Below are 15219 nucleotides of genomic sequence, written 5' to 3'. Positions count from 1 at the left end.
CTTGTCGGTGCCCTCTAGTACCTCACCTTCACTAGACCCAACATCGCCCGCACTTGACAATTGTCAAGCGCATCCTCCGCTACCTCCACGGTACACTCAACTATGGGCTTCTTTGGCGCTCCTCCATCCATGAGTTGATCGTCTACACTGATACTGACTGGGCGGGTTGCCTATGCATAGGGATGGCAGTCACATCCACGGGCGCTCGCGCCCACGAGTTTCACACACATTGGTTGCAGGCCTAGGTGTCATTCCACCCATGGGTCTACAGTCTACACCCGACCCGTAAAATCATGGGTTGGGATTAGGTATTTTCACCCATGGGTGCCCAGTGGGCCCCATAATACTAACTTTGAGTCCTTTTTCATATATGATTTTGGTCCAGACCAATGAAACCTTAGGTCATCTACTCATCTTCACTTCTTTGAAATGTGAATTGATATTGCATTATGTATTGTGTGCTTCTAAATAATTATATGTAGTATATGCATCTAAATAATTGTATGTGTTCACCTTGTTGTTTGTGGTGCTTTGTTTTAATTATTTGCAATTGTCGATCACCCTGTGGATGCCCAACCACCATTGGGTGCCCAGCGGGTATGGGTGCTGGTGTCAAAATCCACCCGTTCGGCATTATGGGTGCGAGTGTGGTTTGATGTGTCGGGTGTCAATATGGATGGGTGTTTACTCCACCCACACTACATCCACCTATTGCCATCCCTACCTATACATCTGTCGGTCCACCTTCGACTACGTTGTGTTCCTTGGAGACAACCTCATCTCCTAGTCCTCCAAGCGTCAACCCGTGGTCTCCCGATCCAATGCTAAGGATGAGTATCGCGTTGTAGCCAATGGCGTGCCTAAGGTGAGCTGGCTCCAACAGCTCCTTCAGGAGCTCCACAGCCCACTCACAAGGAGAACCCTCGTCTACTGCAATAACGTCAACATTGTCTGCCTCTCCGTCAACCTGGTCCAGCACCACGAAGCATGTTGAGATTGATCTTCACTTCATTCGTGAGCGTGTCGCCATCGCAGGTGTTCGTGTTCTCCATGTTCCAACCAACTCGTAGAGTATTCCATCCTCGATGTTCTTGGAGTTTTGGTTCACTCTCAACATATGTTGTGGCTAGAGTTTCGACTGCGGGAGGTGTTAAGAGAGTTTTATATTATGGTTGTTTACTTGTGTGTGTATTATGGGCCTAGCATAGCCCAACCCATTAGGCCTATTAGGGTTAGGGGAACCCTAGGTCTATATATTGTAACCCTTTCACCAATTATTAGTATTCCGAACTATTATCTCTAAAAAGTAGGGGTAACTTTTACACTTATATTTCTCTTAGGGATTCTACCGGCATGGCTAATGCAGCAACCCCGACAGCGTCGATCCTTGCTCTGCCCCTGCATTGCAATATGTTGCTGTTTCATAAAGGGTGGTTCGACAATTTGTTACTCTGGGGTTTTCAAAACAACGCAATATAAATGTCGCTCTCTCGTAAAACTATTATATGCCATAATAGATTTTATATAAACTAAAAATGTGTTATCAAACAGACTAAAAATGCAAAGACCAAACTGGGCATCAACAACCTAAATTGAAAAACAAAAGGAAAATGTGCAGACCTCCCCTGTGTGTGGATTTATAGTCTGGAGGACGCTTTCAATTGCCTTAAACTCCATCTTTGATGCCTTTTGGGTAAGCTGGAAGGACCGGATGCACACCACATCCTTTCCTGCTGCAGTCTTAAACCGCAACTTAATTTGTCCTTTTGTTTCCGTCTCGCCAGCTACCTACATTGTAAAGGACAATAAATCCTCAAAACAGATTACAGAGTTGCATTTCCACATACATTAACCACAGTTCTCAATTTCTGAAACGCCTGCGCCCCAACACCAGAGATAAAGCAAAGCCTCCTTTGCTGGCCACACGAGAGAACCCAGACCGTGATATAGAGAAGTTATTAATGGAGTAATGGGTATGAAAACCGAGCATATCACCTTGGGGTCGTGGACGAAGGTGTGGCCAGAGCGGGAGTTGGGGGGCAGCTCGCCGGTGCAAGAAAGCTTCAGGCACTCGATGATCGTCTGCAAAACAAACAGAACAGAACACACAAAAATCAATCCAGGAACGACTAATCTTCTGGGTGCAGGATCTCGGATTTAGAGGTGTAATCAAACACATACGGTCTTGCCAGCACCGTTGGGGCCAACGATGAGGGTGAGCGGCTTGAAGAAGGTGATGACGTTCTTATTGTCCGGATCGAAGCTCCGAATCCCCTTGATCAGCATCTTGTCAACGGTGCTCATCTTGCCCCACGAGCCCCAAGTGCCTCCCTCTACGACTTGCACTCCGATCCAGTCTGGCCAGAGCGATTGCCCCAAACCTAGATTGCGGATGCTATCTCCCTATCAACTTCTATTCATTACGCTCGTAGTGATTGCAAAACGATTGGAAAGAGAAAAGGAGGGGCAGTGGAGGAGAAAATCGCGTTTTTTTGGAGTCTTCAGCGGCGTTAGGGTTTTTAGGGTTTTGTACCGGTTAGGGTTCTTAGGGTTTTGTACGGCTATGGGTGCTAATGGATCCAAATGTTTCTTCGTTTATGGTAGAATTCTAAAAAAATTTTAATTAAAAATAAATATAAATAGGGTCTAATCTCTACTATACTACTAGTTTCAACGGTGGTTCCGCGTTATCTTTTTACAAAAAAGACACTATATTTTTCAAATCAATTCAGTGTGTACATCAGGTGGGGTTTGAACTCCACACCCTAATGAAAGAAGTGTGGAAGACACTTGATGAAGTTGTCTAACCAGTAGAACATCATAATCAAATGTTTATAATATTGAATATAAATTGTACATATGTATATATATATATATGATTTTTTGTAAAATAAAAAAATAATTATGTAGGACCGGGCCAGCACTACGGACCGAGGATACGACCCAAACACCGCACGACGCTCGCGCTGGTTTGGCCCAGGCACTATTAAATGGGTCGTGCCTCGGACCGACTCGCCAGACACGGCCTATTTGGCCATCTATACATCCGCACGATAATGATGGTCCTCGTCTGAGTTGTCACCACCACATTCGTCATTCTACTTCTTTTCTCTCTCCCCTCATGCCTCCACCTCCGCGCCACCCATTCTCGGCAGAGGGCGAGGAGCAGGCGCCTCCTACCCGTATTCGTATGACACCAGCCCTGGCATCGACTCGCGCAGTGGGTATTGCACGTCCACGAGGACGTTTCACATCATGCGCGTATCATCGTTTTCACCATTGTCGGACATCTCGTTCGTCTTCCCGGCCTTCGCCCTGTTCTTCCTCCTCAACCTGCTGCTCACGATCGCAACCGTGAGTCGACCGACGCTCGTCGACGCGGGTATGGGGCAAATCGGTCATGCTCCTAGCCTTTCTTTGTGCGTGCCGTCGAGAAGGACATGGTGGTGTCTGCCACGCTTAGGTTATCTTAGTGATGAGGAGTTTAGGTCTGAGATATTGGACAACTAAGACCCGTAACGTGACATCAGTCGGCATATGCTATGGAGTTGGTGGTGGTGTTGTGTCGCTTCGGCGGGTCCAGGGTTGGGAAGACACTCGCATTCTCTCGCCCTTCTCGGACTGACACCTGGTGGGGGTGCCTCTTGGTTTGGAGCTACTCCGGCTAGGCTTCTTTCTCCGCTTGCGTGCTCACTCCCTATATATCTAGCGGTATACTACCTATGTCGCCTTCAGATGTCCAGGTCTTCGTCATGTCCTTCTCCGGCAACGAACAGGTATGCTTGCCTCTTCCCTTCCCCTCCTGTTCTACGAAACCTTGGAAGTGGGGGAGGCGAGTGATGAGGGTCTCTGATTTGCTGCCTATGATACTCGTGCGTTCATAAAAAAATATTATGCGAAGAGTGGAGACAACCAATAAAAAATCTTGAGATCTTTTTGGTGGATAGTTTATGTGGGTATTGTTATGACCCGTCGCAACGCACGGGTAACCGACTAGTCCTAATCTAATCTTTAAATCTTATAGTATAAAATTTATAGCTCATTATCATCCCTATATACGGTATTTCTATTCCGATTTCTAAGCGATCCAACCCAACTAGGGATGGTAACCGATAAACTATCTGCGAACAATGTCTCTGAACATCCATATCCATGACTTAAATTTGTTATCTGAATCAGTACCCGTTACCCACCACGGATAAAAAGATTGTATCCACACGGGTAACGGATATCCGTGTCTGTGGATATATTTGTTTCCCATTACACATACAACAAATTCAAATGTGATAACATATTCAAATTCAAATAACGATATAGAATCTAAAAAACTAGGAGAATCTGAAAAGAAACTGGACTTGCAGCCCTAGCGACTGGAGTCATGCGCAGTGCTCAGCCACCGATCCTCCTGCGCGTGGAGATGAGCGTGGAGAGGTCGCGGGCACAGGAATTAGTTTAAAAACACAGGAAAACGCTGGATTTAGGAAATAATCCTTTGATCTAAAAAGGACATCTAGTTATTTTAGGATTCCTTTAGAACGTAGAAATTTCATAGGAATGATATAGGAATTTTACAGGAATTAGTTTAGAAACACAAGAAAAATGTAGGATTTAGAAATTAATCCTTCGTTCCAAATAAGACTTTAATTGGTATTTGATTATACTATTTTTTACATGTTCTATAAACATTAATGGATATCATGTAACACCCCTGGTGTTACTATCACTAAAACTTGAGCATAACATCATGAGCATTAGCATATCATGTGTTTACTACACTTAGAGTGCATTCACTAGGCAAAAATTTTAAACAAGTTGTATTGATGTGACTTGGTATGTGTGAAACCCTAGGGAAGAGTACTTACCCCTAAACTAGGCTTATGAGTAAAAATGAAGCCCAAACAAGTTAAACATAAGATATCACATTTGAAGGACTTTAGTAACACCAAAACCCTAGAGTACTAAAAATCCTGAAAAGACCCCTGAAAAACCCTAAGTTGGAACCCTAGGGGGCTAAGTGTAAATTTTGTGCACTTTTGGACCCAAGTGCAAAAACCAAGGTATTAGGGCACCTCAAATCATATGGTTCACACATTTGAGGATTTGCAAATCAAACCATGAGATTTGGGCTTATTTGCAAAAGGCCACTCTATACCTCTCATATGCCTAAGTCCAAAACCAATGAATAGGGCTGACTTTTGAGCTCTACATCTCAGGATTCTTAAAGTTTTTGCTAAAAGTCAATATAGCAAAGTTGTAGAGCTATAAAAGGAGAACACATTTGATTAAGTGACCTAGCACTAATACTGCACAGAAATTAGATATAAATAAGTTTGAAGTCTGGCGTCAGACTAAGAATCTGTGATGTTCAGAAAAAGCAGTGTGTAGGATCAACTTTGGGACCATGTGGAGCTCGATTTCGTGGGTGTTTAACTAGAACCTCTGTGACAAAGTTAAAGCTGGTTTGTTGAACTACAACTTTCAGAGTGTTGATCTGGTCACTACACAAAATTGGGAGCAAATTGCCTCCATATAAGCTCTATCAGGCCAACTGAATGGCAGCGCGATGGTACAGTGTTTGGATCAGATCGCCCAGTTCAGTGTATCTCGCCGCCGGTAATTCCGCGCCGTGATCATCATCGCCATTGTGATTCGTGTTCAATGAAGTGCAGATAACTACGGTGGGTGAAAAATCTGGCGCTGGGTATGAGCTTGGGGCACTGTTGTGCTCGGTCACTCATCCACCGCACCGGCGACGTGGCCAACCGGCCGTCGTCGAGGTAAACGTCATCGTCGTGATCGTGCCACGACCAAGACCCTTTAACCACGTCACGACTAGCCGCAACAGCTTGTCAATGACCGTCGTAGCCCCTCCGCCAGGGAGTGCCACGGTAACCCACACCAACGATTCACCCCCTTCTCGGCCGCCAGCGCAATCCCTTCGAATTGAACACCACCGCTCACCAACTCTATAAATTGAGTATGCCATGAGCTCCGTAGGGTAATTACCCATCCAAAGCACCAGCACTTGCCTTCAATTGTTCACCAGAGCCTCCGAATTGCTCACTTCCCCCAAATCGGTTTTCCGTCGCCGTGAAAGACTCTCACCGTGGCCTGCGCGTTACAGGTCCATTTCCACCCTCTGTTCCTTTGTTTCAGTACTCTGATATGCCCTTGAAACTCATCGGCCCAACCAATTGCACTAGACCAGGGTAGATCGCCGGGAACACTTCATGTTGTCCATTGATCGCGCTGTCACCGTGAGCAGTGTGATTAAGAACTCAAACCTTGCAATTAAGTGAGGGGAAATGGTCGTTTAGGGTTGAATTTGGTGTCCAGCAAACGGAAGGGCTAGTCATTGCTTATTCTGGCCAGTACAAGCTCACCGGAGCTCGGTCCGTCGTCGTTCACCGTTGGGGATCATGGGTTGTAAAGAAAAAGAAGAAGGACCTATCTGCATTTGTTAGTGGCTCAAACAAATAGTGTGCATGGTTCTTTGCTAATTATTCAAACCGCTGAGGGCCTCGGTGCAAATCTGTCACGCGGGCGCGTGCACACAGGCGCGTTCTGCCTATGCTGGGCTGGCTCGGGCCAAATTAAGCCCAACACTGTTGGTCTTTTTCCTTTTTCTTTTTCTTTTTCTGCCAGAGTTAGAAAATCCATAGAAAATTCCAGGAAAATACTAAAAATGTGAGACCAATTTTGTTAGATTCCTAAATTTCTATAGTATTTAATAAAAAATAGGTTTAAGATTTTTGGTCCAAACAAGGAATTATCTAGTATTTAAAAAGGCTTAAACCTATACCTCTAGAATTTTAGAAATTAATTAATAACTCAAAAAATCACTAAACTTTTTGGATGAGCTTAAAATGATATTTAGAAAACTTGGGTGAAGTTTGACATGATTTGGACAATGTTTGATACCTAAACCCCAAAACCCTAATCTTCTAAGTAGCGTCTGCCCTATGAAATAAAAGACTGACCCCAAAAACCATGGTTTCCTGGAGTATCGTGAAAGAAAATTGTATTCGAGACCTAATATGATGTACTTTTATTATCATTGCATTTTCATAAGCATTACATGAGCATTCATGGTTATATATGATATAAATAGAGAACGAAGAAGAAGTAGTGGTTGAAGGAGTTGCACCACCACCACCTGAAGACCCACCTGCTAGGAACTGCTTTTATTTCGATATTTGTGGAGCAGAGCCCAACTCTACTATAACACAAGGCAAGCCCCGGTGCATTTGCCACCTCCTTGCTGTTTTAAAATCTTTCTCACTTGTTTGATGCATTAGGTGATAGGAGTTGTGTGCTAAAACAATTGATGCATTTCCTTCCTTGGAAAATTAATTACCTTTCCTTGATCACTTGTTTTATGAAAAGGTTTTTTCTGATGCTTAGTCTTGCTCTAGAAAAACAAAATGTTTTGTTTGACAAAATATGATGCTTCAAGCGGGATGGGATGTTTTCAAAAGTAAAACTGGATGGTGGATCCATCATGGTCGTGATGGGTTCAACATCGGAAAGGATGTACCTCTGACAGGTACCAAACTTTGGGTTTAAATGATAAAGCTGAGACCAGGCGGGTGACTTGCACGAGAAGAGAGTCTCGGTGTAGTATCTCCGTCTGAGTCGATTAAGGACCGTCTCGATGTAGGCCTGATGATCGAGGACCTTTGAACTGGTCACATGCCTCATCATGGGTAAGCTTTGCCTCGGGCAAACTAATACCAGAATAAGATAACACACAATGGGAGTGGAGAGATGACGAGAGTAGCGTGTACCCTCCGTGGCAAGAGGCTGGACGGTGGTGTATCTGTGCTCTCGGTTGGCGTGAACCTGATCTAGTCTTAAGAACCCCGTTGGCGAGTTGACATATGCAAGGGTTAAGTGCTACATATGTCGTGTGATTGGAGATCCCCAGCTGGGTATTAATCGATTCGGATCGCCGTTACTTCTCGGACATGAAGACTTGGTCACTGACTTACACATAGCAATCCAGTAAACTTAAAGGGGATGATAAAAGGATGGCTAGTATAGGCCAAGTGCTTAAACTAGGGTAGAAAGAACTCTAGATTCAGGTAATGACTTAACTTGCTAATAAAATTGTATTTTTAAGGATCCACTATTAGTAAGCATTTTTGCAAATAGAGTCTTGATTCTTGATTAAGCCTTACATTGACTCCCTCAAGCCAGCATATCCTTGAGAGTCTTTTTATTTGACGGGTAAGACTTGCGAAAGTACACTTTGTACTCAGGGTTTTCGAACCCATGTTATTGTAGGTGAGGAAGCAGCAAACTTTTGTTGCTTTTGCTCTAAGGTGGTGCCAAAGGAAGAATCTCAAGAGTGAAGCCTCGGGAGGAAGTTGTCCTCCTTTTAAAAAACACTGTACTGTTAAGCGGGAGGGGTTTTTGCCTCCCGAGTTTGTAATAATAATATTTCTGCACTCATATACTACTGGTCTGTAATAATAATAATAATAACACTATTTCTATATTTTAATGTAAATTAAGTTACTATAATTGCTTCCGCTTATTCGTCCCTCCGATGTGTTGTAATATCTGCGTGACGGGTGAAACGCTCTTGGGAAAGGTAAAGGATATCGATACCAAACTTGTCGAGTGATCAGGTGCATCTGCAGGGTTGCCCGAAGTCCGTTGGACAAGGACAACTGTAGGTGGGCCTAATGACTTGGGAGGTTCCGTCACAGCTGGTATTGGAGCGAAGCCCATCTCTTCAGATATTATGAGGCATTTCAAAAAGAATTTTCAAATACTTATCCAAGAACATTTCTTTCGTTCTCACCTTGTGTCACACCCGGTTCCAGGGGGTAGAACCGAGCGCATACCATATGTGTGCCAAGATCCATTTCCACACATATGTTGACGTCATAAGTGTAATATATCAAAAGACAATGCAATAAAGACATAAAGAGAGTAGAATACTTTATTACATCATCTGAATCATTGTATCTTTAACAAGTATCACATCAAAGTAAGGCAGAATTTAAATAACATGGGCAATCTCCCACAGGAAGATAACCGGCGCATCGTTAGACTTAGAATTCGTCGTCGTTAAAATCTCCATCAAAGTCTCCAGCATCACCCTCTGATCAAAATATTAGCAAGCACTACAAGAAACTGATAAATGTTCGTGGGTAAAATTAAGAACGTGGGTACCGACGTTCTTACTTGAGTTAAGTTCGTGGGCCATATGGACACCGTCGAACTTAATAAAAAAACCTAAATCCCCTAACCCACCCACGCACGACTCTCTCTCATCTGCTGCCTCATTCCCGCTCACCGTGCCACCGCAACAAAAAAGCGTCGCCGCGCCACCGCCAGTAGGCCGCGCCGCCGCGCTGGCTCGCCGCCCCGTCGCCCTTTCTCCTCTTTTCGCCAGCTCCGCCGCGTCGCTGCCCTGCCCAATCTCGTCGGCCTCGGTGCCTCCACCACCCAGCTCGCCGTCGCGTCGCCGCCAGAACGCCGCGCCGCCGCACCATAGCCCAAGCTCGGCCTCGACGTCTCCTCGACCATCACCAACTCGACGGTCTCCTTGAAGGTATTTTTCTTCTTTATTCATGCTTGATTTGTACTTAGAACATATATTATATTAGTATATATTTGGTAATCTATATATGTATGACGACAACTAAGACCTGGTCGACGACAAATTGTAGTTAGTCACCTGATCAGTCCTATTGCGACTAGGAATCTAGGATTGACTAGACAACTTGTTAACATTGATCCTACCTATACCAAAATCACTCACAAGAGGGGGGGAAACCGCCACGCATGCTTCTAGTTCAGATTCACTCCAGCATTGGAGTATCATTTTCAAGGTCCATTATATACAGTAAAAGGCAGAATAATGACATACAACATTGGAGTATCATTTTCAAGGTCCAGTAGGCATAAAAATAAAAGACTGGATATGCCCAGTGTCTTTTACATAGCTCAGTATAACTACCTTCCCTTCCCCTCTCATCTATGCGTGTCTTCAAAACCTTTATTCTCTTCGGTGCGGTGGAGGCAGGCTCAACTGCAGAATCCTGTTTCTTGTTACTGACAGGAGGATCGCTGCTATTTTCTTTTAAAGTAATCCTAGAATGGTTCATAGTATTGACAGTTTTGGTTTTACATTCAGAAGTGAAGTCAGAATCCACCCCATTGAGGAACCTTTTTCAGTGTTCGGTACATCATCTTTATTTTCCAAGTTCTTTTGATTTACTTTAGTGTCTTCAGCAGTTTCAATAACAGGGTCTGGGGTATGCTGTTTTGGTACCTCAGGAGATGCAATGCTTATAATATTATCAACTTCCTCATCATCCGAAAAATCAAATACTGCTCTTCGCTTTCTGTTATTTGCATTGGTGGATTCCCCCTTGTACTTTATTCCCTGTTCATCATCGTTGCTATCTCCATCTGCTTCTTCCTTTGCACATATTTGTGCATCAAGAGTAGCTGAACATATTAACAACATGAGATCTACAGTAGCATGCTTAGAAGGGTTTATATACAGGACTAGATGTGTGCTGAGAGTTATACACAAGAAAAGCACGGAGAATTAAATATGACCATTAGTGAGATACCTGAAACACTTTCTACAGCTATAGAATTAGTGGTACTTGAAGGCTTAGGTTTAGCTGATGCACGGCCCCACATGTTAGCTAGAGATCCACCATTATTAGGCATGGTCTTTCCATTTTGAGCTCTACTTTTGCTTGCATGGGCATCAATTGATTGTTCTTTGACAACAGGAGCATTGCCAGCTTTATCTAATAATGTGGAATTATCCTTCTCAGACTTATTGCCTGCTCCATGCTTTGAACTTACAAGCAAATCTTGCTGCGGAGCAGTAACAAATCTTGTTGCGGAGCAGTAACAAACTGCTCCTTTGTAACAAACTTTGGAATTTCCCAGAATGGGAGCTTCTACGATTGTCAAGTAGAATAAATCACCCTGGATCATAAGCCAAGAGCATTATTTTGTAAGAGACTAAATTTAGATAACCTGTCATTGAATTGAAAAGAGTGTTGCATGAAAAAAGTAACATCAGGTTACAATTACATGCATGATTTTTAGGTAGTTGTTACAATTGATGCATCCGTGAAGGTATTTTTCTTCTTTCTTTGATGCATATTATTACAATTAGTTTGTTAGTTAAAATTTGATGCATGATTTTTGGGTATTTGTTACAATTGATGCATAATTTCTTGTTCATTGTAAATTAATCGATGTTAGGTTCAATGTTTGGTTAAATGTTTTTTATGTCTAGTGATCCTTCCTAATAGAAGAAGGGCTTAATGACGTTTATTTACACTTTTTTATTTATGTTTGTATGCTTAATGATGTTTGTTTACACATTTTTTATTTATGTTTATATGCTTAATGATGTGTATTTACACTTTTGTATACATTGGGTTATTTAGTTTTGCAAATGGATGACAATAGAAGAAGGGCGATGTATGATGGATTAAATAGCGTGACTCTAGGTCACTCAAAGGAATGGGTCAGGATTGCAAAACAATTCGTGGATCTCGCATTTTCCGGTGGACCTCGTGTGGTGAAGTGTCCGTGTACCAAGTGTCGGAATTTTAAGTATGTGAGAAAGATCGAAGAACTAGAGCATCACCTTTGCAAGAATGGGTTTATGCCTAACTATCTTGTGTGGTGCTCACATGGAGAAGTAGAGCAGAATATCACAGAGTCAGAAAGAATTGATGATGATGATGAGGATCAGATGGATGACTTGGTGGCTGATATTAGTAGAGAGTATCCAACATTAGCCTCGGAACAGGAAACACCAGAGGAAGTGCATGAGTTTTATAAGCTTCTTAACGCGTCAGAGGAAAAAGTGCATGACGACACCACTGTGACCGTGTTGCAGGTGGTTACACGTCTTATGGCAATGAAGGCAAAGTATAACTTCTCGAATAACTACTATAACGATATAATCAATCTGATTATTGATCTCATCCCATCGAACCATAAGATGCCAAAAGACTTATACCAGTCTAAAAAGATCGTGTCCGGTCTTGGGATGAAGTATAAGAAGATTGATGTGTGCGAAGACAATTGCATGTTGTTCTGGAAGGAATATGAAGCGGCCACCCATTGTCAGATATGCGGTAAATCAAGATATGCGGAGGTACTAAAAGAGGATGGAGCTACTTTTGCTACAAAAGTGGCAATTAAACAGCTTCGATATATGCCCATCACCCCAAGGCTTAAATGTCTGTTTTTAACCCCAGAAACTGCGAAGCTAATGTTGTGGCATAAGGAAGGAGACCGTGAGAGCCAAGATCCAGACATTATGATGCATCCATCAGATGGCGATGCTTGGAAGGCTCTGGATCATTTTGACCCAGAATTTGCAAGAGACGCTAGGAGTGTTCGTCTAGGCTTGTCCACTGATGGTTTCACTCCTTACGACAACAGTTCAACTTCATACTCTTGTTGGCGTTTTCATCATGCCCTACAACCCCCCTCCCAACAAATGCATGAAAGAAGGGTTCATATTTCTTGCCCTTATTATTCCAGGGCCTAAACATCCTGGCAAGAAGATCAATGTATTCATGCAACCGTTGATTGAAGAGTTCAAAGAGCTATGGGTAGGGGTAAAGGCTTATGATGGTCATCTAAAACGTGAATTTACCTTACGTGCTGTATATTTGTGGTCAATTCATGATTTGCCTGCATATGGTATTTGGTCTGGCTGGTGTGTCCACGGTCGACTGTGTTGTCCCATATGCATGGGGGACACAAGCATATCGATTGGAGCATGGTAAAAAGGTCTCATTCTTTGATTGTCATCGACGGTTTCTTCCATCCAACCACCCGTTTCGAAATGATACGAAGTCATTTAGAAGAGGCATAAAAGTTAAAGATGGTCCACCAAAACGTTTAATGGGTGAATATATCCTGATACAACATCGTGCCCTTCAAAGGGCTACAGAAGGTCATGAGTTTGAAGGGTATGGTCAAGATCACAACTGGACTCATATTTCTTTTCTCTGGGAACTTCCATACTGTCTAAAGCCGGAAGAGCGAAAAAAAGTATTTCAATGGTTGAAAATGTTGAAGTTTTCAGACCGCTATGCAGCTAACATAAAACGTACTGTTAACCTCGACACTAATAAATTAAATGGTTTGAAGGCTCACGATTACCATATTTTGATGGAAAGACTTATGCCGGTAATGTTCCGTGGCTATTTGAAGCCTCCTCTGTGGAAGATGATTGCTGAACTTAGTTACATATATAGACATATATGTGCTAAGCATATCTCAAAAAAATTGATGATTCAATTTGAGAAACAAATTGCGGTGCTTGTATGCAAGATGGAAAAAGTATTTCCGCCTGGATTTATGAATGTGATGCAACATTTGCTAGTGCACTTACCTTATGAAGCATTGGTAGGAGGACCAGTGCAGTTCCGATGGATGTATAGTCAAGAAAGAGAATTGAAAAAACTTAGAGCTACTGTGCGGAACAAAGCAAGGGTTGAGGGGTGTATCGCAGAGGCCTTTGCAGCTAAAGAGATCACAATCTTCTCAAGTCAGTATTTATCACACACTAACAACGTGAATGCTCAGCCAACACAGTATCATACTGAAGAAGAAGGTCCTTCGACCGACCTTAGTGTTTTTCTCTGGAAGGGGAAAGGGGTCGGGGCTTCTACTGCACATTATGTTGACATAAGAGAGCGTAATTTCACCATGCTCTACTTGTACACCAACATGGAGGAACTTGATCCATACTTTGAAATGTTTGATTCCATATATTTAGCTGGCCACAAACCTACACCAAAGGAACTGGATAATCTACGTATGAAAGGGATGAATGGAGGTCCATGTTTCGTTGAATGGTTCCACGAGCATGTAATTATCTCTTTATAATTTCCTTCGTGTACTTAGTTTGCTCATATGACTTGCTATTTACCTATATCTTTTTTTTCTGCTCTATGTAGTGTAAGAAACTTGACTCTCTAGTCTCGGATGATTTGCGACAGATATCACATGGTCAGTTGAAAGCAAGAAAATATAGTCGCTATGATATTAATGGATACCGTTTTCGAACATCAAAATTAGAAAAAATCCGCCCGCAGGCAGCCACGACAAACAGTGGAGTAGTAGCAACTACCACAAATGCAGACGGAGGCACTCATGACTATTATGGTGTTCTTCAAGATATAACGGAGTACACTCTTGGTGGGGCCAAAGAGTTCATGTTTGTGTTATTTGATTGTGAATGGTTTGATCCTCAACAAACGCGAGAGGATGAATTTGGAATTGTGGAGGTAAAGCATGAATCACGGTTTAAAGGCAGCGATTATAGCAATGTTGTGCTTGCACATCAAGCGCAACAAGTGTACTATCTAACATATCCTCATGAAAACTTGAAGTCTTGTTGGGTTGTATACAAAATTAATCCTGAAGTCCATCCGTTACGATATGATTATTACAACACAAATAACGAAGATGATGATTCTGTTAATATTTATCAAGAAGAAGGCGATCAGTCAGAAAATAGAGAATTTACTATATCTGAGGATTTAGGGCTCAATGAAGTAGCTAGTCTCGCCATAGATTTGATGACAGAAGAACCAGGTCCTTCTAGGGCAAGGACTCGTAAGTCACAGAGAATTCTTGAAAAACAACAAAGACTTGAAATAATTGAGCAGCGCGTTGCTGAAGCAGATTCTGATGCCGATGATTTTTGAAAAGTATATATATTTAAATTCTTGTATATGCATTCCTATTTCAATACTAAAAGTATATATATTTAAATTCTTGTAATGAAATTTGTGCAGATGATGAGGGTCATGGACAAGCTCAAAGGGAAGAAGCGCGGAGACCGTGGTGACTCCTCGAGGTCACGGTCGACTAGGGGTTCAGGTGGTGGGGATACATCTTCTATGTTGTTCCAGGTATTTAATTTGTTTTATTTTCTTTTCTTCTACATATACATCGAGTACTTGATATATCTCATTGTTGATTATGTTTGTAGGGCTCTACAGCGTCAAGGCAACGACTAGAGCAGCTCCTTGGTTGCATGGAGGAGCAGGGGCGCGAAGTGGCAAGCCATAGTGCACCTGGGCACGAGCGCGAGGTGGCAGGCCATAGTGCACTTGAGCAAGAGCGCGATGTGGCAGGCCACAATGCACTTGAGCCAGAGCGTGAGGCGATAGGCTCAAGTGGACATATGCTAGAGCA

The 15219-nt window shown here is 42.8% G+C and overlaps 1 protein-coding gene and 1 pseudogene across 3 annotated transcripts in view; both read right to left on the bottom strand.

Annotated features, from left to right (window-relative positions):
- The window catches only part of LOC103653563 (DNA repair protein RAD50), an 82321-nt gene extending 79752 nt beyond the window's left edge, over nucleotides 1-2569 (bottom strand). For 2 of the 3 annotated variants that reach the window (XR_004857788.1, XM_008680435.4), the window contains exons 1-3: nucleotides 2182-2564; nucleotides 1996-2082; nucleotides 1621-1788 (exon numbers count right to left, since the gene is read on the bottom strand). Coding sequence is in view for 2 of the 3 variants with exons in the window: in XM_008680435.4 (XP_008678657.1) it covers nucleotides 1621-1788; nucleotides 1996-2082; nucleotides 2182-2304 (378 nt within the window). In the remaining variant the exon portion in view is untranslated. Of the gene's footprint in view, nucleotides 1-1620; nucleotides 1789-1995; nucleotides 2083-2181 lie in introns of all 3 variants that reach the window. The other variant, XM_008680436.3, reaches the window with a different exon arrangement.
- Nucleotides 2570-5348: 2779 nt separating this feature from the next.
- On the bottom strand, nucleotides 5349-13417 carry LOC103655432 (uncharacterized; annotated as a pseudogene).
- Between the last annotated feature and the right edge of the window lie 1802 nt (nucleotides 13418-15219).

The sequence above is a fragment of the Zea mays genome, chromosome 4, assembly GCF_902167145.1.
Source record: "Zea mays cultivar B73 chromosome 4, Zm-B73-REFERENCE-NAM-5.0, whole genome shotgun sequence".
In the NCBI taxonomy this organism is placed as follows: Eukaryota; Viridiplantae; Streptophyta; class Magnoliopsida; order Poales; family Poaceae; genus Zea; species Zea mays.
This window is presented reverse-complemented; position numbering and strand designations above follow the sequence as displayed.